At 38.9% G+C, this 24,982-nt stretch overlaps 1 protein-coding gene across 2 annotated transcripts in view; it reads right to left on the reverse strand.

Annotated features, from left to right (window-relative positions):
- CALCR (calcitonin receptor) overlaps positions 1-24,586 on the reverse strand; it is a 42,870-nt gene extending 18,284 nt beyond the window's left edge. Inside the window, exons 1-6 of one of the 2 annotated variants that reach the window (XM_068973200.1) lie at positions 24,512-24,586; positions 18,794-18,950; positions 17,913-18,023; positions 13,422-13,534; positions 11,110-11,201; positions 2,887-3,013 (exon numbers count right to left, since the gene is read on the reverse strand). In XM_068973200.1, the coding sequence (XP_068829301.1) occupies positions 2,887-3,013; positions 11,110-11,201; positions 13,422-13,534; positions 17,913-18,023; positions 18,794-18,950; positions 24,512-24,562 (651 nt within the window). In that variant the 5' untranslated portion in view covers positions 24,563-24,586. The remainder of the gene's footprint in view (positions 1-2,886; positions 3,014-11,109; positions 11,202-13,421; positions 13,535-17,912; positions 18,024-18,793; positions 18,951-24,511) is intronic. The other variant, XM_068973199.1, reaches the window with a different exon arrangement.
- Between the last annotated feature and the right edge of the window lie 396 nt (positions 24,587-24,982).

Genomic DNA, 24,982 nt, shown 5'->3' on the forward strand with positions numbered 1-24,982 from the left:
CTGTTAGGTTAAAAATGTATTGATTAGGAGAACTAGGTCCTACTATAAAGATGAACTTCTTTCCTATTTTTCAAACTTACATCACTTTGAGAATGCCTACTGTGTGTGAAAGGGCCACCCCTGACTCCATACATGCAGAAGAAGGCTTTCTATTAATTTCCCACTCCTCTATGCTCACATTCACACTCTCCCAGGGAATCAGCTGTGTCGTGGCTAAGCCAGGTCCCTAGGTACCTGCTTCCAGGCATTATTACAAGGTTCTAGGCAATAGTGGAGTTGCAAGGCAGGGCTGAGCTGGCTTGGTGGTGGTTAGGAGGCAGCTGTGCGTGTCGACTGGCAGAGTACCTAGGCTTGTCTGTCCCTAAAGTATACTATGAAAGTGAAAACATCCACCAATGACAACTTAGGATACTGAGACAATGAATAGAGTAACAGATTGGTCAAGAAAGCCGTGTGCAGAGACTTAAGGCGCTAGCCACAGGGACGGGGTTAGCAGTTACCTTGGGAGCAATTGCTTGCAATAGCACACACTGGAGAATTTTTAAAAGCTTTATGGGTCTTTGGGACTCTGGAACAACCCCTTAGAAGTAAACAGCGCAGTTTTTATTGTTCTCATTTGAAGGGTAAGGTGAAATGGCTTCTACAATTTATTAGGGAACTCAGAAAAGTTCTGAATTTATACTATTTCAGGAAGATAACAGGTTAAGTATCATCTCATCATGGATGAGAGGCCCCATTTATTCTAACATCCAGAGAGTGGGGTGGAGGCATGACAAGGGGGTGTGAGACCCCCACAGGAGAGGTGGGAGAGAGTCTACTTAAAAATTGGTGCTATCTCATCATTTGACTGAGCACTGCTCCCAGGTTGATGTGCTAATTATTCAATAGCCAAAGTGCCATTCCCTGGCCTACTTTGAACAGATGGTAACTTTCTCAGGTTTTTGTTTTCCCCAAGTTTTAAACATTTTACTTTGTATTAGGGAATTGCCAATCAACAGGGATTTCATCCTTCATAGAGAATTCCAAATTTGAATCTTCTTCGCTGAGATAGTCTTAGTTAATGGCTTCTACACCTATTTTTCTATTTTGTAAACATTTATCTATTATGTATTTATTAGCTACATCAGATCTTAGTTGCAGCACGTGGGATCTTTCATTACAGCATGCAGGCTCTCTAGTTGTGGGCTTGCTCAGCTGCCCTGTGGCATGTGAGATCTTAGTTCTCTGGAACCTGCATCACCTACATTGGAAGGTACTAGGGAATTTCCTCTACACCTGTTTTAATCTTAGTGGGGGTGAGCTTCCTTAATGAACTACAGTGTGCATCTTTAATTACAGACAGCCGTCCCTTTGAAATGGCTGTCTGTATCTTTAAGAACAATCTTCCTAAGGAAAGAAATCAAGATAAACAAGAGCTCCATGCGGCACAGAGGATACAGGCTGGGCTTCAGTGTGAGACAGGTCTGGGTTCAAACCCCACCTCTAATGATCCATAGTGTGGAGGACACGTGCTTTCACTGAACCTCCATTTACTCGTTAATAATGGGGATAATATCCACTCTTCACCGGGGTCTTGTGAGGATTAAGTGACATGAGATTACTATTATTAAAATCAGTTGACACGAAAAAAAGGAAACTCATTAAGATAAAACCCATTCTGCACCTAAGTCAGGACTCTGTCCCAATCACAGATGCCATGGTTTGAAAAGATAGATCATAATGCCTTCCTGGATGTATTCACACTGCAAAGGTTATTAACACTGTGATCCATCAGAAGCCAGATTAAGCTGCTTTCCCATGCCGCACCACTGTCACACAGGATGCACGCTCTGGGCAGATTTCACGCATTTTTGTCATTGGGTTGGCAAAGCCATCAAGTGCCAGTTCTGAAAGATGAGGCTATCTACAGATGCTTGCATAACACAGGCAGGGAAACAAAAAACAGAAAAAGAAAGAAAGAAGGAAAATATCCCATGGCCATTCATTGTGTGCTGGATAACTTCGGTTTGTGATTTCAGATGCACTCTCTACTCTGCCCCAGGACCCAGAGAAACCGCTGGGTGCATATCCTTCGGGGCTTCCTCATCCTCTGGTTTCTGGCTAGGCTCAGTTCAAAGGGGCCACCAGCAGAGACTGGGAGGTGAGAGCGTGTGAACTAGGGACATGCAAACCTTTTTTAAAGTCATGTAGACATAAGCCATGATAAAATTTCTAAGAACCACTAGAGTAAATGCATTACAGCTGAAGTGACTGGCCCAAGGCCATTCAGGCCCCAGAATGATGAGCAATTAATAGCTACACACACCTGTAACCCATGAGTGACACACTGGGGCCACCGCAAAGCACTACTTTATAACACCTAGTGTGTGTGCTCAGCGAACTTCCCTGAGATGTTAGTAAATTATTGATTAGTCATGACAACTCATGGTTGATGGTATAAATCTTATTTGGCTTTAACTTAATTATTTCCAGCCCTTTACTATAGCATGTAACTGATACCTCTAAAAATTACACAGGGATATATGCCTTAATGCAAAACTCAACTGTAAAAGTAAATATTATTATATATGTAAACAGCTGCATATGTAAGACAATCACACCATGTTCACTAGTTACAGAGGTTGTTGTTTAGTTGCCAAGTCATGTCCGACTCAAGTAACTCCATGGCCTGTAGCCCGCCAGGTTCCTCTGTTAGTGGACTTCTCCAGGCAAGAATACTGAAGTGAGTTGCCATTTCCTTCTCCAGGGGATCTTCCCAACCCAGGGATTGAACCTGTGTCTCCTGCATTGGCAGACAGATTCTTTACCACTGAACCACCTGGGAAGCCCAGTTACAGAGACTGTATCTTTAAAAATAAAATTAAAAACAAGTCATGCAGTGCCTACCGGATCCCTTTTCACGAGCTCTCCATTGGGCACAACCTCAACCAGGTGGATGATAATGATGATAGAGTTCAGAATGTAGGTCAGAAACATGTTCTTATGCAGAGTCACCCGCTGGCAGCTAAGGCTCCTGGAAGGAAAAAGGAAGAGAAAGCATTAACCAGTGCCAAAATATTGATGCTCTTGGAAAATAAACCTTACATAGTAATATTTTAAATCTTCTCTTTAGCAATAGATGAAAGAACATATAAATGAGGCTGGTCCCATCTTTTAAGGTTCATTAGTGCCTTTCTGCCTGATTTTTAGACAGTCTCCCGGTCATAGTAACACGGTTTTCAGTTCTCAGGGTGACTTCCTACAGTGACTAAAAGAGTGAGGGATAAAAATCAATTTTAATTGTAACAAAAGTCATAAAATTAATTGAGAAGAACTTTTCTAAGAGAAACGATTAGGGTTTAGAGTGGTGCTTCAGAGGGAAAACCAACTCTCCACTGATGTAGTGTGCCAGAAGCTGAGTGGCAAATGGGGAAGAAGAGCTGAAAGTCAGCACCAAGGCGGCCTGCCAGCCTGACTGAATCCATGTCCTTGGCCCCTCACACAGGCTGATTTTCTCGTCTCCCGTCATCCTTCTCTGTCACCATTTCTTTTTTCTCTTCTGGATGTGGGCCATTTTTAAAATCTTTACTGAGTTTGTTACAACGTGGCTTCTGTTTATGTTCTGGCATCTTGGTAGTGAGACAAGCGGAATCTTAGTTCCTTGACCAGGGATTGAACCTGCACTCCCTGCATTGGAAAGTGCAGTCCAAATCCCTGGATTGCCAGGGAAGTCCCCTCACCATTTCTTTGGATACCTTCTAATTTCTCATATTCCAACTGGAATCAACTCTACGGCTCCTCTTTCCCATGTCCTCCTGACGGTGGAGCTCAGACACAGACAGAGAATTCTAACTAGGCTCAGATTTGATGCCATGCTGGGGCACAGTGTGGTTGGGACCTGGGCCTGCTCCAAGTGCTCTGCTCATTGGCACAGTTCTGCCCCACCTCTGGGGTACTAAGCATTTGCTCTATTTTCTATTCTCCTCTCCTCCACTTCCTAAATTTGTACATATGTATTTGTGTGAATGTTCACATAAAGGAACATTAGTTTAAATATTCCTATTTCACTTTTTGAAGCAAATGGAGAGAGCCTGCAGGAGGGCTGTACAAAATTGGAGTGATTATCCTAGATGAATTAAAATCTCGTGTTTACCATATTTGATCCAGTCAAAGAACATTTAACATAATGTGAGGACTTTAACATTAATGTTCGGTTAATGATGCCAATGATTGATCATAGTAACTACTCCTAAAAAATCTTCACAGAATAAAGCTAGAATTCCAGGCATTTGACAAGAAAATTCTGGGGCAAAATGACAATGGAAATGCTTTCCTATATTTTCAAATCAAGGGAAAATGAGTTGTCAATTATCTGTAATGAAAAGTAAGTTTAATCCATGAGGGATCTGTGAGAAGAGCATATTTTGATTATTGTGGCTACACTTTTCCTATAGGAAATACTGCTGCTGCTGCTGCTGCTAAGTCGCTTCAGTCGTGTCCAACTCTGTGTGACCCCAGAGACAGCAGCCCACCAGGCTCCCCATCCCTGGGATTCTCCAGGCAAGAACACTGGAGTGGGTTGCCATTGCCTACTCCAATGCATGAAAGTGAAAAGTGAAAGTGAAGTCGCTCAGTTGTGTCTGACTCCTAGCGACCCCATGGACTGCAGCCCACCAGGCTCCTCCGTCCATGGGATTTGCCAGGCAAGAGTACTGGAGTGGGTTGCCATTGCCTTCTCCGATAGGAAGTACAGGCATCAGTAAACAGTTAACACAGAATATTCTTAAATTCTCAACTTTTTGAGCACGGGTAAAATGCAGGAGGTAGCCAATGGTAAAGATGGGGTTTAGAGAAGAACTTTCTTTCACTCACACACACACATACTACCATGAGCTATTTTATGTAGCAGCAGAAAACTTTGTTAAATAAACTGAACCTAATTGGTTTTATAATAGTACTTTAAAAGTAGGCTGCAAATTTAAGATTAAATAGAAATTTATCATGCCCATTTATACTGCATAAGCTCTTCCATAAAGCAAGTGTTAAATCTGTGACCTGCCACTTTTCATGTAGTCATAATAGCACTTTCTAATTCTTCTCCCTGGGAGGCAAATGTCTGTGGTCTCATTATTGGATTCAGTCTGGCTTAAACCAACGACAGTCGACATTATGCAGAACTAAGGAGTAGGGATGAATGAATCCTTCGGCGCTGTTACTCTCATGCCTAATTTTCTTTGGACTGAGCAGAGTTCAATAATCTGTCGATGGACATTAGCTTACAGAACTGGTTAATGTTCAATCTCCTGTGTAAACTAGAACTTCCCTGAACAAAATATGCTTCCTCTACTTCCAGCTTATGGGGCCACCTGTACCCCCGTTTTGTTTTTCTTCTTAACACTTACTATCCTCTGCCAAATATTTGCTTAAGTGAAAGTCACTCAGTAGTGTCTGACTCTTTGCAACCCCAGGGACTACACAGCCCATGGAATTCTCCAGGCCAGAATACTGGAGTGGGTAGCCTTTCCCTTCTCCAGGGGATCTTCCCAACCCAGGGACTGAACCCAGGTCTCCCAGATTGCAGGCGGATTCTTTACCAGCTGAGCCACCAGGGAAGCCCAAGAATCCTGGAGCTGTAGCCTATCCCTTCCCAGGGCACCTACTGATAAAGATATTTGTTTTGTATACCTAGGAGGAGAGGGTCTGGCATGTGGTAGGGCTTAATACTCTTTTTTTTGCGCTAAAAATCTTTACAAAATGGCACTTCTCTTCTGTGAGCCGTGACCACTGAACAGGTTCCCAGTACTTCAAAGAATTAACATCAAATGTCAGATGATTTCATATTTCACACTTTGTATCATATTGAACATTTGCCAGATTCTTAAATTGACTAATATTGGACATTATCCTGTTGTTCACATTATGTGAATGTATTATTTACACTAGGCACACAATGAGAAAATGATGGCTTAAAGCTGGATAAACTGTTAGTTTCCAAAGTAAGAATATGACTTTGAAACAAGTTCTTCAAGAAACAAGTCTCTGTTTCTTGAAGATTTCAATATAATTTCTGCTCATTGAGTCTTAAAAATTTTATTACACTTATTTGACATTTACTATCTGCTTTCTGAAGTGAGTTGAAGGTACTTTAAATTTACTAAAATTCTTTTAATAATCTAACATGTATTACTATGTATCCACTCTGCTTCAAACCTTCTTGAAGATGCCTGGGATATATGGGTGAAGAAAACAGCTGCTGCCTTCAGGGACCTTATATATTACGTAATTATTTACTATTCTAATAAATGTTCTGAAAGAGAGGTATAGGATATTCAAGAGGATTTCTTGAACTTAAGAAATGATGTGTTTAATTGTTCTCAATACAAATATCCTGTTGCCTGAACGAACACGAGAGAAGTGGTCATTTTCCTGTCAGACCTGTAATGTCTTTAGTGGAAATAGCATGAACCAGATGTTAGCTATATTTTATTCCTCTTGATTAAAAAAAAATAAGTATTCAGATGGACAGGACATTGCTTACTCTTGAGTGACAGGGAACCGTAAGTACTATAACTTCTCCAAGAGCGAGAGGATAAGACATCATCTACTCCCGTCTTGTCCCAGCCAAGGTGTCATTCACATCTGATGATGAGATAATGATTTACTTTCATATGAATCTCAAGATGTAAAGCCGAAGCCACATGTCACTTTCATAATTTTGATTTACCTGGTATAAATCTTTCACATTAAAAACGGTTCCAAGTTACTGGTATCTTATGTATGTATTTGTGTGCTTGGGGGAATCTTGAAGTTGTATGAGAAGGTATTTAATATTTGCCTTGAGTCTTACAGATTGTATAAATCAGTTTGATATCACAGGGACAAGGGTCAATTTTAAAAGTTTTCGTTTACTTAGGTATCATACCTTGTTAATGATGAACAAGAGGAATGTGGGAAGAAGGGCATGGGAAACAGACCGGAGGAGAATGTTAAAACTCTTAGAAAAATTCAAAACATTATACATCTTTCGGGACTTAGTTATCTTTGAATTTAGCACAAAATCTTTTCCCTTAAGGAACTCCCTTTCGATTGTGATTCCTGCCTCTTTTCCTTATTACTACTGGTCTATGAGTGAACATGTGCCAAGACATGACCAACAGTTATCTTTAGAGTGAGTTGGGAGAAAGGACGCTATTTTTGCAGCCATCGATTTAATGGTTTCTCTGGAGGAATAGCCAGAGATGATAATAAGATACTATACAAGACAAAGAGCTATCTATCCATCCTCTATGAAGATGTGAAATAGAATAACAGGGAATACTGAGTAATAGAGGAATCAATATTCCTTTTGGAGCTCCCAGTGGAAACCACCCCCCGCCTTTTTTTTTTTTTCGCCAATGTAGCCGATGTAATATAGAGAATGGAATGCCACAAAGACACTCCTCTTTCAACATATACCTCTATATACCAATATATAATGGTATATACCTCTATATAATTATATAATTGGTATATAGAGGTATATGTAATTGATATTCACAACATTTAGCAATCAGCAATGCATGGATACTAAGCAGTCAAAATGGAGGTTAATGAATGTTCTATTATCGGACCTTCCTTAAGAGAAATCAGTGAGATGTTTCAGTGTTTAGAATGGTTCTGCAGAGATGTAAGTTGATAAATTAGAAATGGTACTAAAGAGATAAGTGAATTTATTGTAAACTTGCTTGAAATAATCAGAAAACAAACACAAATGTCCACTTGCGTGACTTTCATAAGCCAGTCTTCTCCAAGGGTATTTTTACTTTAACTCTCTTATGGACATTTACTCTTGGCATCTAGTAGTAAGGAGTCTTGATTAACTAATTTGATGTTTCTATTTAATTCTTCTCCCTGGTATTGCTCCTATTTTTCCCAGTGAATGTCCTAAAACAAATGTCAAGCTAACGGGGCTATTTTCAACCTTAAACCGGTGGATCAGAGGTAACCAGCATATCATCCTGAAATTCTTTTAACTCTGCCATTTTTATTCAGTTAAGATCCTCAGTGTTGCCTTTTCTATGATTTAAATCACTGAAAAGATGTTCCTTTATCTGGAAGAGGGCATAGAAGTTCAATTTCGTTCTTTTAAAATAACAAAGACTTTATATACATTTATACATTCACTCCCAACAGCACAGGGAACATAATTCTTGTTTGTCTCAGAGTTACATAGTCCTGCCTTTTTTTCTTCTGCACGCTCAGAATAAAGTCACATTAAGATTAGTGGCATGCCTTAATGATCTCATTCTGAGTAATGTCTCAGGATTTTTCACCAAGTGTTGGCTGTTCTACAGGCTCCCATATACTCAGTAAGTTTAAATTCTTGGCCTTCCTGGCCTGCTGGTTTGAGTAGGACACCTGCAGAGTTATTCCTTGTTATAGACCCTAGAAAGCACATTTTCCAAAATTAGAGTGAGATTTCAATGGGACGATTGTGAATAGGGCATTAGGTCTCAGAAGTAGAGCTGGGTGTCACTTCTCATTTTGGTTTCACAAAAGTTTTATGAAATGGATTATTTGGATTTTTGCTAAATAACTCAACCCTGGGCATGCAGAATTAAGCAGGGGAGTGATGATTAGATCTTGCTCAAGTTCACACTGATGATGCCATTTAAGTACATAAATTGTAAAGCCTCCCGTTATAATGTCCAGTTAACATCACAAGGGTGATGTTGAGTGTTTTTGAAAAAATATAGAAAAATATTTCTAAAAGAGAAAAATGTTGTTATAGATCAGTTACTTTTATTTTCACAATCATTTTGAATTTCTGAAATCCAAATGTAAGAAAAAATGTGAAGAATCAGAAATGTACTTTACTTATTTTTAGCCATGCTGCATGACTTGTGGGGATCTTAGTTCCCCAACTGGGGATCAAACCCATGCCCCTGGCAGTGGAAGCATGGACTTCTAACCACCAGGGAATTCCCAGAAATGTACTTTAAGGAAAATAGATAGCCTTGATATTTTTAGTTTGGGGAAATTTAAGGTAAGATTAAGGACAGGTATAAACTCAGACGTGACTGCTTTTGGACTTGAACATGGTGTTCTTCATACCCTAGTCGCCTCTGACTGTGTGTGTCCTGGAGAACAAGGTATTGCAGTTTTTCTTCCCATCATTGCATCCAGATTCTACCTCAATAAGATATGTTTTTTCTCCCAAGACTTGCTCTTTGGTAGGTTCTTGAAAGAAGAGCTGGTAAGGGCGAAACTCGGTGCTTCCTAGACAGTCTGCCCTCACACTCTCTCAAAGAATTTACCAGATTAATTTTGCTTTGGGACTAACTGGAATTGAGAAACATTTCACTTTGCTTATGTGCTGTACTTTTAAACACCCATCTTTAGTGGTTTAACAGAGAAATAATTACTGAAAGAACATCCTTACTTTCTTTGCTGATTTGGTTCTCATACCTCATCACTCATGTAAGTGACAGGAGGAAAATGTTCCCTTGACATTGTTTTTTTCATCTTTAAAGTCCTGCGTACATTTAGTCGCACAGTTGCAAATTTGGGGCCTTTTCTTTGAATTTTCTTATGGTTATATTAAGAAAAATGAAAGAAGAGACTTTCAGTGATAGACTTTTTAATCAATGTTATATGAGAGCCATGGTGATGTATTTTTTGCATTGTGGTCAAGCATAGTTGAAAAATGAAGACATTCAAAGATGAATCACGCCATGAGTTTACTCCGCTGTATTCTGAATCATTATAATTGAAAAAATTATTCAAATAATTAATCCCTCATGTCTTGTTGCTTTATCAGTCTTCCTCCTGTTCAACCATATGAGGAAGAAACTCATTTTCTGCTTATTTATACTATTATTTGCTATTTAATTAACAAAAAGTTGCTATTCAGTTATATTGCTTAGTCAACATAAATTTTGATGATATAAGATGTAGACATATATAGTATGTGATTATGATGTAAGTTATAGACAAAGATTAAAAACAGGATCAAGGAAAATAATACTTACATTAAGGGTGTATTTTACAAGTGATTCTTTGGTTTAATTTTGTCTAGCACTATTATGGCAATATGTGAACAAAAGTCAATTTAAGATTTTGTTATTCTGTATACAAATCACTCTACATTTAATTATATCTCACATCTTTTAAGTGTGGAGGATTATTTGTAGTCTGTGTCTATGAGGTTTTCTTAGTCATTTGTATATCACTGGAAGGAAATACCATGATAGTGTAGAAGTTAGAATTCTCATGAAAGAGTACCATAGTGCCTCCTGACCGTGACCTATAGAAATGACACTAAATTTAGGATGTTTTTAGGACCAAATTTATGTTTGAGATATGTTACTATCTCACATACATTGTGGTCATTTCAAAAAATATACAATCAGTGTTTTAAATTCTCTATTAGTGTAAAATCAGTGTTTAAATGAACTTAATCATTTTGCAATAGATAATGCAATCATGTGTATGGATACAACCTCCGGATAGAGACCCTCATTGGAATTTTGTTTCTTACAGTTCTTAGAAAAGAATTTCCGTTAACAATGGTAGGGGTGCAGGGGCAAAAACCTGACACTTGACAACAGGCCATGCTCTTCCAGAAACTGCCCTTGACTCTGGCCGAGTGAGTCAAGGCCAAAGAGACTTCCTTTCATGGGTGCACACGACTGGAGCCTTCCCAGCCCCACTTCTCCTGTGGCCCAACCCACTTACAATACAACTCCCAGTTAAGCAGGCTGTGTTTGAACTTGTGGCCATGGCCTCCATATTTCAGAGTGGGGGGAAAAAGAAAAGGAGGAAGATTCTTTCCTCAATGCTTCGTGGCAGCTTAGCCGGTAAGTGGAACTTGACCATGTTAATGTAGTGTATCTGCAGGCTCACAGGATTATTTCATTTTGGGAAGGAGGTGTATTGCTTTTGAAAATTATATGAATCCATCCTATTTTTCCTCAAGGATGGGGTTAAAAAGCATATTTTTAATTAATTTCATTTTTCTTGCTACTCCAAGACTCTCAGTGTCACGTGTCATGTCATCTGCAGACTTTCTCGTGCCCAGCACTCTTGCAGTATACCGCTTATTTTAGCACCTAAGAGAAAATACAAGGCGGATGCTGTAAGTGTACGTACCTAACCAGCATGAAAATCGCCAGGGAAATCACCAAGGTGACCATCGACATCGAATGACCCACAATAGCCAGGTAGTACAGAACGTATGCGCTCTGCAACCACAGGGAGAAAAGCAACGCGGTTACGAAGACAGATACATGAATAGTTATTATAGGAGAGGGGAAATAGTTTCTATTGTTAAGTAATGTAAATTGACACCTGTTTTTCTCCTTTTAAAAAAACTACTATAATTACAACTATTTCAGAGAATTAAATTATGTTGAATTATAAACTGGATCAATGGATTAACTATCATAACTGATATCATAAGAATATCAGTTAAACCAGAATATGCATGACATGGTGGGAAGAATATAAGACTGGGTTCATCAGAGTGTTCTTTACTCAGAGTATCGTCATTAAGTATTTGTGTGACTCTCAGGTCCAGTCACTTTACTTTCCCAGGCTGCAGAAGTCCTCATCTTTAAAATGATGTGGTTGGACTAGACAATTTTTAAAGCAATTATATGTTGCTGTAAGGAACATCATTTAGCCCAGGCATACAGAAATATTGGATCTGAAAGGTTGTGAAAAGGTGACCCAGGTAAACACTAACCACAAGAAAACCAGTGTGAAACTATAAAACTCTAGATATTAAGTCAGGATGACCCAGCAATACTAAATTTCTGTGCAGTTAATAATATGAACGTAAGCCACAGAGAGCATAAAGCAAAAACTGACAACTCCTAGTCATCAATAGAATGAACCCAGGGAGGAAAAATCAATCTATAGACTTGAAGATTTGAACAACATGATCAACAGACTTTACTAATTCACATACAATAAACATTTCACACAACATCTACGGAATACCCATTCTTTTCAAAAGCACAAAGGATATCCAAATTGACATATACTAGTCAGTAAAGCAAATGAATATATTTCAATTCAAATCTTAAGTTGTATATTCACTGACCATCATACTCTAGAAATCATTAATAAAAAGATAACTTAAAAATACCCTCATATTGTTAAAAAGTAAAAATGTATTTCTAAATGGCCATTGGATCAAAGAAGAACTCACAATGACATACCAAAACTTTTTGGATACAGATGAAGTTGTACACAGAGGAAAGTTTACAGACTATGCATATGTGAGAAGATCAAAAGTCAATGACCTAAATTTCTATCTAAAGAAAATTAAACTTAAATGATAAAGAGAACTCGAATATATACTGAGTGGCTTAAAGACAAAACCTAGTTCTTAAAAATAATGTCAATACCTCTTAGCAAGACTGATCAAGGGGGAAAAACAGACCCAAGAGAGATGAAAACTTGTACACAGAATGCTATAACTGGTTTTGGTGTCCTTGGCCTGTGCCGAGATGTCCCTCTAGTCATATGGTCTTTAAGCTGTCTATTCATCTGGTTTAATTGTTTTTTATTCTGTTTTAATGATAGGAAAGTTTTCTATACTTGAAAGCTTTATAGAAAATAAAAGCACTGATGGTTCTGTAGCTTCCGAATTAGTAACTATTTAGCATACAGGCCTATCCTTGAAGGAAAGAACAGGTTTCCTCTGCAGCCACCAGGGCTGCCCAGAGGAGCCCTGTGTTATGGGTCGCTGACCCATGGTGTCCCCAGCCCATGGGGACAGGAGGCTGGTGGCAGATATGGTGATCTTTTCAGATTTCTGAAGAACCTGAAGAAGGGGCTAGTTACCTACTCCCCACTTCCCACCACCTGCCCCACTGGCTTCAATGTTTCTAAGCAGAGATAATAAAGCTATTTAACACTAAGACACAAGAAGTAACAAATTAGAATGGGTTTCCACAAAAATAAACAGCTGCACTCATATCAGTGGGCTGATGAGAAGCTCCATCCTCAAGAGTCTGTTCAAGTCTTGATAGCAAAACTGTCATGGACCTCTCAGGACAGAGGGTGGTCAATTGTTAGCTGGTGACTTGCAGAGAAATCTGTAGTTCTGGAACCCTTCCCGAAGAGAACTGCTCAGGGGGTTCTTGAAAATGTTGCCTAATGTCTGGTATTGCAGGGAACCCCATCAATTCATTTGCTCCATGGACACATTCCCCTTGCCATAAATGGCCTATTCCACACGCTCAGGGAACCATCACTGAGTGCCAACCAGGAAGTAAAGCATCGTTTTCTCCAGTGCCACTCTCTAAACTCCTCAGAATTGACAGGTCATTATGTGATTTCCTTCTACAAAACAGGCTGGCTTCTTGGTAGCAGGTGTTTTACCATAAGGCATGCATTTCCATGTACAGATAATGGCATTCTCCTCCAATACTGAAATGTGCAATAGAACCTACCTGCATTTTCTCAGGGGTGAAAGCGTTGCACATGGTATAGTTGGACCAGGAAATGTTGCTCTCAGGATGCATGTACCAAACCCCATCTTCCTCACAATACTTGGTCACTTTTTCTGTTAGTGAAACAGAACTTATTACTATCTCAAAATCGCAAGACGGAAAAACAATAAATTAAAGCTTAAGAGCCATTGCAAAGGGTTAATCACTTTATAGAACCTGAATGTGAGTAGAATCAATAGAGACAGCCAGGAACCATGCACCACACACGATGCTTTAATATGCATTGCTTAAATTTAGCTTCAGCAAAGCCAGGTGAAGCATTGCTATCTCCGTTTTACATTGCCAAACTTATTCTGAGTTATTCACCTTTTTCTAGCTCTCCAAAGTGCCTCTGCAACGTGTTTATTGCCTTAGAGATTACAGAGCAACCCTGAATGGTAAATTGGTAAAATATGAAAGGAGATTTTATCAGTGTGTTTGCAACCCTGACATAGTTTTGATTTTTGATAATTTCATAGCAGTAATATTTTTGTAGCATTGTTTTTCATTGTAAAGCTTATGGAAAACCATTTTACATATGACTTCTTGTGTTTTTTTAAAACACGGGAATATGGAAATCAGAATCGTATACTAATATTTGTTACTGTTTTAAAGGTTAAGGAAACAATTCATGGTAAAAAAATGGATTTGGTGAATTATTACTGAGATCTGATAACATTTAAAATAATTTTCTATTAGAAGTTTTGGTTAGTCAAATCAACCTGCTATGAGCTAGTATGAAAATTATTTTATCTTTGGCAGTTTTTCAGGTAAAATTCACAATTTTTCATTGTATGACTGAAACACATACTACCAAATTCAGCACAAGTTTTAAACTGAAAACTGTAGACTTGTTTGTATGTCTACTCCAACAATTTAAAATTTAAATTGGACCAAATTTAAAATGGACCAAAACCCCAATTTTTTTCCCCAACAAAGGTGTTTTAAAGCACCTATTAGAATCATCTGTTTCAATATTAAGAAACATTTTAAATTGTGAATTTGCTGTGACTGCCATTGGACAAAAACTATTTAAAGGACCACCCCTGGAAACCAACAGTTTCCAAAAGGGTCAGCACTAATCAGCAGAGAAAAATTGATGTTGCAAACTGGTCAATGATTTAGTTAATGATTTGCAAATTTTAAAAAGGGGTTGGTAATGCAGCATTTTATCTTTAACATCTTGTTAGGAAGTAGTTTTGTTTTCTTGAATGAATATAATTTGGTTTTTACAAAGTTACATAGCTACATGGGGCAATGTGTTCTGTGGAGGAGGGTGGTTGTCCTGAGAACCTTCCAATCACGGGCAGTACTGAAGTAAGTATGTTTTATTTGGATTTAACTCAAGTCTGTGTGCGTGCACGGTTCAGTCATGTCCGACTCTTTTGCGACCCCTTGGACTATACTCTGCCCAACTCCTCTGTTCATGGGATTTCGCCAGCAAGAATACTGGAGTGGGTTGCCATTTCCTCCTCCAGGGGATCTTCCTGACCCCGGGATCGAACCCATGTCTTTCACGTCTCCTGCATTAGCAGGCAGATTCTTTACTACTGTGCTACATGGATCTGGGCATTTCCGAGTCCTAACTGTTGCAGCTATCAAGGATTTGTCCTCTTCTGGGAGAGGGTGAGATAAATGGAGAGAGTAGCGTGGATGTATACACACTAACATATGTAAATAGACAGCCAATGGGAATTTGCTGTATGACTCAGGGAACTCAAAGTGGGACTCTGTAATCACCTAGATGGGTGGGAATGGTGGGAGGTGGAGGGAGTTCAAGAGGGAAGGGACATATGTATATTATGGTTAATTCATGTGGAGGTATGACAGAAATGAAACCAATATAGCAAAACAATCATCAATCCATCAAAACTAAATAATTATTTTTTTAAAAAAGAAATTGTCCTCTTCTACCTGGCCAGTCTTTCAATATTTGACAGAAGGCTACATCTCCTCTGACTTCCCTTTCTAAACCAAACACCCCCATTCACACCACACCTGCTGTGTCCCTCCAAGCCTGGAGCCTCTCAGCATGTGCTCGAAGGTTGGCATTTCCTCTGAAATAGTCCAAGTCCAGACTGCTCCATGAAGAGGGGAGCATGCTTCCTTCCTTCACACTGGGGAACTCTCTCCTGATTCTCATACCCAGTCCTCAGAGATTCATGTGCCATTAGTCTCAAGAGATGCCAGACACCTGCCCTTTTAAAGGCTCACTGATTCCCAAGGATCTCAGGGTTGAGAATCATTGTCCTCAACCATATGCTGGCCACCTTGGCTCTGTCCCTTTTCTGTTGATTGAGTGTTTGATTCTTGCCCTTACATCCCTCCTAACAGGGATTTGCTTTTTATACTCTAGCACTTTCCTTCAGCCTATTAAGCCTCATTCTGGAGAAGGACGTGGCAACCCACTCTGGTACTCTTGCCTGGAAAATCCCGTGGACAGAGAAGCCTAGTAGGCTACAATCCATGGGAACGCAATGAGTCGGACATGACTGAGTGGCTTCACTTTTTTTTCTTTCTATCAGCCTCATTGGAATCTTAACACTGGTATTCACTCTCTCATTATCTACCTACCTTTTAACCAAGCATTTTGTTTAAAAGGAAATCTCTGTCATTTCATTAAACTGTTGAGTGGATCACTGAGATACAGCTTGGGTCAATGGTAAAGTACTAAAGAATTTAAGTTTGTTGAATACAGATGTATTTAAGAATTGCCTTTCTTTTGAAGTCGATTTGTTCCCCCGCTGACAGGGTTCTATCTAAAAATCTGGCTGAAAAGATGGATCTATGCCTGGAAATCACTGTTTGGCTAACCCCAAAGTTGCCTTTTAGTTCATAATTGTAGCCACTTCAGCAACAGCCCATTGCTGCTTTGGAACTGGCCTTGCAGCCTCAATTACAGAACGACTCTTTTTGCCAATCAGGTTCTTCTAAGGCAGTCATCAGATCAAGATTAATGAAGCATCATTTATTGGGAAGAGTCAGTAAAGACCTGGGGACCACCATCAAATAGCACTGAGTTAGAGTTTACAGGAAGGTAGTGATGAGCGATGGCAACCCACTCCAGTACTCTTGCCTGGAAAATCCCATGGACGGGCGAGCCTGGTGGGCTGCAGTCCGTGGGGGTGCGAAGAGTCGGACACGACTGAGTGACTTCACTTTCACTTCTCACTTTCATGCACTGGAGAAGGAAATGGCAACCCCCTCCAGTGTTCTTGCCTGGAGAATCCCAGGGACGGGGGAGCCTGGTGGGCTGCTGTCTATGGGGTCACACAGTCGGACACGACTGAAGCGACTTAGCAGCAGCAGCAGCAGTGATGAGCAGGGAAGAGCGATATGCTCTTTCTCTCTTCACATTCCAACTCTTAAATCAACATGAGAGTTCCTAGAAGTGGCTGGCCTGAACTGGTTTAAACACTGTCCCACTGTAATTCCACTTCCACGGGGGTCAAACTTTGTAACTCACTCTCAGAGGAAGCAGGAAAGCAAGTCCCCCACCAGTGTGGCTAGACTGAAGGCTGAAGGAAAACCATGTTCTGGCTTGAAAGTTCTGAATACCACTTCAATCTACGTAAGTTTGTACAATGACTTAGAAATATTGTTTCTCAAATGCTTTTTTCATTTACTTAGAAAAGGGTTAGGTAGGAGTTCAGAGGACTTGGGTTGAGTTGTGGTTTTATATAAAATATTGTGTGAGTATAAAAGGAGATAATATGTATGAAACTGTTTTGGAAAGTAAAAAAAAAAAATTCAATGAAAACACTCCTATGTTACTTTTATAATTACAGCGACTTTGATGTTCCTAATGAACTTAACACATTTGTTGGGTGTTCATGTGGGGCAGGGCGGAGAGCTGGGTTAGTCTGATCCATGTTAACAGTACCAGACTTCTTTACTGAGCATATGTCAATCATCAGCTGTTGGAACAGAAATCTAGTCAATGTTTGGAGTTACCACCTTCTCATTTCTCTTCCCTACACATGAGAGTTTTATATCACTTTCAACATTACGATCAAATTCCCATTATGCTTCTTCCACCAGCCCAGTACACATAAACTCTAGATCAAGGATTTGCATAAGTCATCATACGGGAAACAATGGAAAATTTTACAAAAACTTCAGCTGTAAATAAAAATGGTTCAGTTTTAGAAAAAGTAATTGCAATGTTTATTAAAATTCAATATTAAATGTTTAAAATATATAAATGGTTCCTTTTAATTTATTATTTAATAGAATTTATGACCAACATGCACAACTGGTCATTGACTTAAACAATAAGGGCAGCTCACAATCTTTGTACAACTGGATATTTCATTTGTGGAAATGTTTCAGAACATGCTAAACCGTAGACATTATGATTTGGTAGTATATTTTACATCTGATTTTCTTTTTGGAACTGGAAAAATGCTTAAAGATTCATAGCAAAACATAAACCAAAAAGAAATACTCTACCTTCCACATCAAAGTCCGGAAAATAATCTGGGCAGTGCTGTTCAGCGAGCGTTCCAGCGGGTGTATCGTCCCAGCAGGCCCAGCCATCCCAGGTGCGGTTGCAGTACAGACCTGGCCAGTTAGAGAGAAATTACATTGCAGTTATCAAAAACCACAGAGTCCTCAGCGAGATTTAATAGGGCATAGACGGTTACTCAGGGGTTCTCCACTCGCGTATGGAAATATTAAAACGGCAGTAGCAACAAAATAAAAGTACTAACTTTTCCAACTACTAAGGGAATTTCCTTTTTTTTTTTTTTTTTTGGTAGGATATTCTCCATTTATTCCTCAAAAGGCTTACTTGTCATCTGTGTCGAATCTTTCCTCCAAAATTTCTCCTTTGCGATATCTCCAGAAATGTTATGAAAGAAACCTCGTGAAAGTATATGCTCTATCGTGGGTGCATGCTCAGCTGCAAAGTCATGTCCGACTCTTTATGACCCCATGGACTGTGGCCCACCAGGCTCCTCTGTCCATGGGCGTCTCCAGGCAAGAATACTGGAGTGGGTTGCCAAGCCCTCCTCCAGGGGATCTTCCCTACCCAGGGATCGAACCTGGGTCTCCTGCATTGGCAGGCAGATTCTTTACTGCTGAGCCACTACTGGGCTACTCTACTTAATGTCGTCTTAAGGGCAGATGTTAACCAAACGCAGTCAGATGAACCTGAGCAAATAAACTAGGCATGTCTGTGGCATAAAATACACAAACATACCACAGTATGAAAGCCACTGTTAAAAACATTGGCATATTAAATTAATTGAGTTAACACATATTTACCCCCAGAAGAAAATAAGCCTTTACTAATGTTTGAAACGCACATTCACATACAGCCTTCTTTTTACCTTCTCCTTGGTAGGGGGGTAACTTCTGCATTCGGTCAAAGCATTTGTGCTGTGCCTGCAACAGTCTCTGTTTTCCTAAAAGGAAGAGAAATGGCTCCGGCTCCAGTGTCGGAGAGTAGGTGGAATCTGAACTGGCAGGAAGGACCGGAAGTGGGCGCTGTATTAGACAGGAAATGGAGTTACTTATGGAGAGTAGAGAGAGGGGAATACATAATAAAATGATCAAAAAGTATGAAAACATTTATTTTCCTTCTATAAGCAACAATCATGCATGATCTCCACGTGGATTATTTTTTCTTTATAATTTAAGTGTATCTATATTTCATCTATAAATTCTACTTAAAATTTTCATATTTGCATTCATTTCCTTCCATCCACACTGAAAATGTATAGCACCCACACAGACCCATGCACCTCATTACAAGATTTTTAAAATTTTATTATCAATGTAAAGTTTAGAAATAAATAACCTGATTTCCAAAAAAATATGAATATTAAATCAACTTTGCTTTCTTTGGAGCTCCTAAGAATCATGAATCATGTTATTCAAAGTAGATATATTAGTGCAATAAATAAGTTTTAATTGGATTCTTTCAACTGATTTGTTTGTACTCAGATTGCACACACTGCCAAAAATCTTACCCCATTTATTCCACAGAACAAACATAATATGTTCTTTTGAAATATTCTGCTTTGGATAATTGCCTTAATCTCTTTAAACTGGTTTCATCAGCAGATGACCTATACAAGGTAATTCATTTTCACTGCTGAAAATTAAGGTAAATCTTAAATATTTTCCTAGTGCTTCTAAATTTTCAGTGCAGGCTGACATTATTTTGTCAGTCCGTTAGTTTTCATTACCATCATAGGTCCTATTAACCAAAGTTGTGTGTCTGGGTATCTGAAAAGATGGATGTCTGACAAATTGTCTTAAGTTGTGTTTAGATAGATTTCAGTTTCTTTTGTGGCTCTGATGTTTTGATTGTGCTTGAATTGGAATTTTTTTATATCGATGTTCTGCATGGGGAGTTTTTTGGAGAAGACTTGCAAGTGTCAACCTACATTGACTTCTGTTTTTCTGAAGTTAGAAATACTCCTGGCTTTCTATCACACCTGCTGAAACACTTTTAATTGGCCTTATTCTGTTTAAATTATTCTAAGATGGAAGTTTCCCCACTGTACTGATGGCAGAGATAGCATCATATACCTTTCTCTATTCTCCACAGTTGCTAAAATAAATATCCTTATACCCCATATACCCCAGCACATTCATGGTAGAGCCTCACTGTTTTCTAGCATATCTCACTGTGTAGACAGTGCATCCTGTCCCATGAGATAGTCTATCACTAAAGGCTAACCAATAAAGATTCATAGTGGAGACAGAGCATGGAGCAAGAAAAGGTGGGAATGACTACAGATCCAAGGTAGAATTGGACCTTGAATATATGTACTGTCTGCACAGGCAGAGAGGAGAGGGAAGGCTTTCTGGATGGAAGGTAAGGCACACAGGTGAGCCCAGAGGAAGGAAAGGGCATGTGTGAAATTGTACAGAAACCAAACTGGAGGGGAGCATGTTTGAGGGTAAGAACTGAAATCAAGGAAAATCAGATAATACAGAGCCCTATGAAAACAAATACAAAACTTTTGGGACATGAAAGGCTCAAGATATTTTAGCCAATATGTTAAAAGCATGATGAGGTAAAGATGTCTTGCAGTTTTTTGACCAGTGAAGGTTGTGAAAAGAGAGTTAGGCATCAGATTAGAGCTGGGAAGCCCAGTCAGGCAGCTCAAGGCAAGGACTACATCACCTTAAGATGGAACAAGAAACAGCACCTCAGCACTTTTTCAAATAATAAAAGCACTAAGTATACCTGATAAGGAATGGAGAATAATAAGAGTCAAATGGCCTAGATATTTTAGCCAATACAGCTAGGGAAAAAAAAAATGTAGTATCTTGAGAAGGAGAAAGAAAAGACATTAAGAAAGGAAAGCCTTTCTTGGGGGAGAAGATAGTTCTCTTTTGGACTGGATGTGGAAGTATCAGCAAGTCATCTGAGCAGAAATCTCTTGCAAACAAAAGAGGATGAATATTTATTATTGTTGTAACATTATGGTTACAACTCTATATGAATATTACTGCAAATATAGTTGACACCACTCTAAGTGTTAGGATTATTTCTAATTTTAATGCCTCTAGAATCTGTGACAGAAGAAATTAACACACCGACAATGATGATTAAATGTGTACACGTCCTTTATCAATGTGGCTGAAAACCATTATGTTGTAATAGAATATGATGTCATATATAATTTTTTTCTGTCACTTATATTAGATATGCTAGACACTAGGAACTATTTTGCTTAAGCTTGACCAAAGTAATATTCTGAATTCTATTTTTAAACAGACTGAACAACCCATTAAATGCTCCTGTGTTAGCTGGATATTCATGGAGGCCATGGGGAGGCAGTATGTGCAAGAATAGCAAGTGGAAACCTGTATTTTCAATGACAACATTATTTGGTTCAATGCAGTCTTAAACACGAGTAATCATGGCGACATGACCATCTGAAAGAGTAGCTGTAGTTCATGTAGACGACAGTAGCATCTTATCATTCCTCCAATGTTGAAACAAAACTCCAGTGAACTTCCTGTAACATGGTTCAACGGAGATTGTTTCAACACTGAGGGAATGAGCAATTAGAACTTCTGTCCTCAGAGGGGCCATAATAACCTGAGTCCGCTCCTGGTCTGGTTCATGTTTGAGCACTGACAATGCAGTTTTTCCAGTGGTAGCTGAATGTTTCAGTGATTTTCTTCTGAAAATAACATACAAGTTGAGGCGTCTGTTATATATGTATACATGACATATATACATGTATAACCATTGCTGCTGCTGCTGCTGCTAAGTCGCTTCAGTCATGTCCGACTCTGTGCGACCCCATAGACGGCAGCCCACCAGGCTCCCCCGTCCCTGGGATTCTCCAGGCATCTATGTAATTCCAACCATGGAATTACTACTGCTGAAAAATAACATAAATGTCATCAGGTTCATTGAACATATTAAACTGTTTGCTGATGATTTCAGAGATAAAAATTGCTAGTGAGGTGGTACAATTTTCAGCAGTAAGGAGGGAAAATATAAACAGTAGCGATTAAACCACCAAGTGGTGTGAAAATAATATTCCACTTATCATATGTGTTATGTTTATTCTATATGTTTGTGGAATGTAAATATATAATTTTATGTTCACATGAAGATAGAAATGAGACATGAAGGACATGTTTTTCTGAATAAAGACTGACATTTGAAGTTTTGCATTCAAGCCATCTTGCATGATGCTTCCAAAATCAAACAGAAAAACACCTCTTAATTGTTGTCCTATGCAGCAGTTTAGTCGCCATATATGTGATGTCACTCCTAAAGGTTCCAGTAGATGGCGCCACACATACGACCACCAAGCTGCCACTGACAGCTGTAGTCCACAGAGGAAACACCAGTGTTCTTTCACTTTGAATGCCTTCCATATGTCAGGCACTGTCCTAGGTTCTGAAGAGTCAGCAGCGAGAACAAAACCGGCAAGGTCCCTGCCCTCGTGGAGCTTACATTCTAGAAGGTTCCATTCACACTAGTCATGGGTTCTAGAAGTAAAGCAATCTGATTTGAATGGCTGTGTGTTTAAGCAATTCCTACTTTGACGTAAGACAGTCAGCTTCCTTGTTTGTTACAGGTGGTTTCCAGAAGAACAGAGAGAGAACAAGAAGAGAGCAGTTCTGTGTAGAACTTTAGAAATGGTCCAAAACTACTGACTGTGGGGATCCATGCTACTGGCCTGAAGGACGCTTCTACAGATTGTCACAGACAGACCTGTTCTAACGGGAATATGCATCCAGAATTCACAAGTTGATGTGACCAACTTTCCATGTCACTGTTCTTAATAATGATAATGTCTATGTTAGGATGATTTGTAGTTTTCAGTTACTTATACTTTTCAAAGTAAAGGATAAAACAGAGGTCTGTCAAGTGTTAGCTCTGCTTCTTCCAGATGGGATCAGATGCCTGACTATGTACTTTCTTCCTGAGCATTATATGAAACTCCTGTATGTATCATAAGGGGCTTCCCAGGGGGCGCTAGTGGTAAATAACCCACCTGCCAATGCAGGAGACTAAGAGACCTGGGTTGGATCCCTGAGTTGGGAAGATCCCCTGGAGCAGGAAATGGCAACCCACCCCAGTAAATCCCATGGACAGAGGAGCCTGGTGGGCTATAGTCCATGGTGTCATAAATTCAACACAAATTGGGGAACACAGTTAAGTGAACAACAAATGCTTCTCAGAAGAGCCTACTTTCTCTCTGTCTTCCTCGTTGTTGGTGTAGCCATTGTCATCGTCCTCACTAGCATCTTTGGGGCACACTGTGCCAAGCACTGCTCTAAGCCTATTGTGCTACTGCACAAGAAGAGAAAGTGATAAGACGAGAAAGTGAGTGCCTTCAGTAAATGTAGACGAGGCTAAGGGAATGTGGTGAACCAAACTGATAATTTTTAAAGACCATTTGGAAATCAGGTTGGTAGAATTCAGTAAACATATTGGTAGTGGTTTTTCATAATGATGTATCTAAGAAGTGACATTTTAGAGTAATTAATGTCATGAAAATTTTTCCTTTTCTCTGAAGAATATTAATGTGGAACATAATGAGTGTTTTAGAAGAAAACTGATATATCAAAAATTTTATAGACAAATCCTCCAGATCAAATATATAATCCAAACAGAAGCAAAATTTCTGTTTGTCACAATGAAGACCTCATAAAGCCATTTAAGTGCCCTGTGCAATCATGCTTGCTAGTAAAAAGATGCCTACAAACCACAAGGCACCTGTCATGCTCATGCAAATATATGAAATTCTTTCAATCTTTGAATTTTAAAATGTACTAGGTAAGAGTTTTTAAAAGGTGAGCTTTTTTATTTTTTTTAAAAAAAACACACCAAAAGTTTTGTAGTCTTTGTTAAAAGACTTTGTTTCGTCTTTCCTAAAAAAAAAGATGATTGGATAATATTCAAACTATCTTATTATCTAGTAGTTAGTTTATCATTTCTTCTATCAATGTCTAGTTACATGATTTGTGAAGCAAAATTCAGGAATATTCACATATAGTTGATCACATAGGATTTCATTTGAGATATTAATAGCAATATCAATATGAATAAAATATATCAATCTCTCTGCATCTATAGAATATGATATAAGGTTTAGACATTTACAGACAAAAGAAAATATCCCAATAGTTTCTACAATATTCTTGTTTAAAATTTCTTTCCAATGGCATGAAGATACATGCATTTCCAAGTACTGGATTACTTTGAGCAAATTATATTATACTTTATCTGAAGATTAAAATAGCACAGCTGTCTTACATAATAAAATAAACTATCCTCATTCAGACAGGTACAGAAGGAAGGACTATATTAGCAATTATTCCCATAAACTTTGATGTGTAACATTATAAAATGTAAATCCCCTGAAAATTAAATTGACAGGCATGGAATGTTAGTAAGAGTCTTCCTTGAATAATGTAAAGAGGAGATTTGTTAACAAAATATTAACAAAAATTATAGTTTGTCTTCTGGAGAACAATGTCTACCCTTGCTCAATTATACTCAACCTTACTGTTTCAGCATTCTTGATTAACATAGCTTAAAATAACTCTGTTCCACTTACATTCAGGAAGATGAAGAGGGTCAAGCACCAGCGTGTAAGTGTGAACTTCATTTTGGGCCTTTGAAAACGGTCTTTTAAGACCTAAAAAATATAAAAGTAACAAAGACATTTAAATTAATGTAGCTCTAATATTGCCTGTGGCCTTTTTCTCCCCTGTTGATCTGACTTGAGGATGAGTGTCCCAAGACACCCTAAATAAAATCCATATAAAGTAAGAACAGTATGCTCGACACACATACATACACACACACATACACACACTATAATGTGTAAAAGAGATAACTAGCAGGAAGCTGCTGTATAACACAGGTAGCCCAGCCTGGCGTGCTGTGACGACCTAGAGGGGTGGAATGGGCAGGGGGGCTCTATGGGGAGGGGATATATATATATATATATAATTATGATTATGACTGATTCACATTGATGTAAGGCAGAGACCACCACAACAGTGTAAAGCAATTATTCTCCAAT

This window comes from Capricornis sumatraensis, chromosome 5, assembly GCF_032405125.1.
Source record: "Capricornis sumatraensis isolate serow.1 chromosome 5, serow.2, whole genome shotgun sequence".
NCBI lineage: Eukaryota > Metazoa > Chordata > Mammalia > Artiodactyla > Bovidae > Capricornis > Capricornis sumatraensis.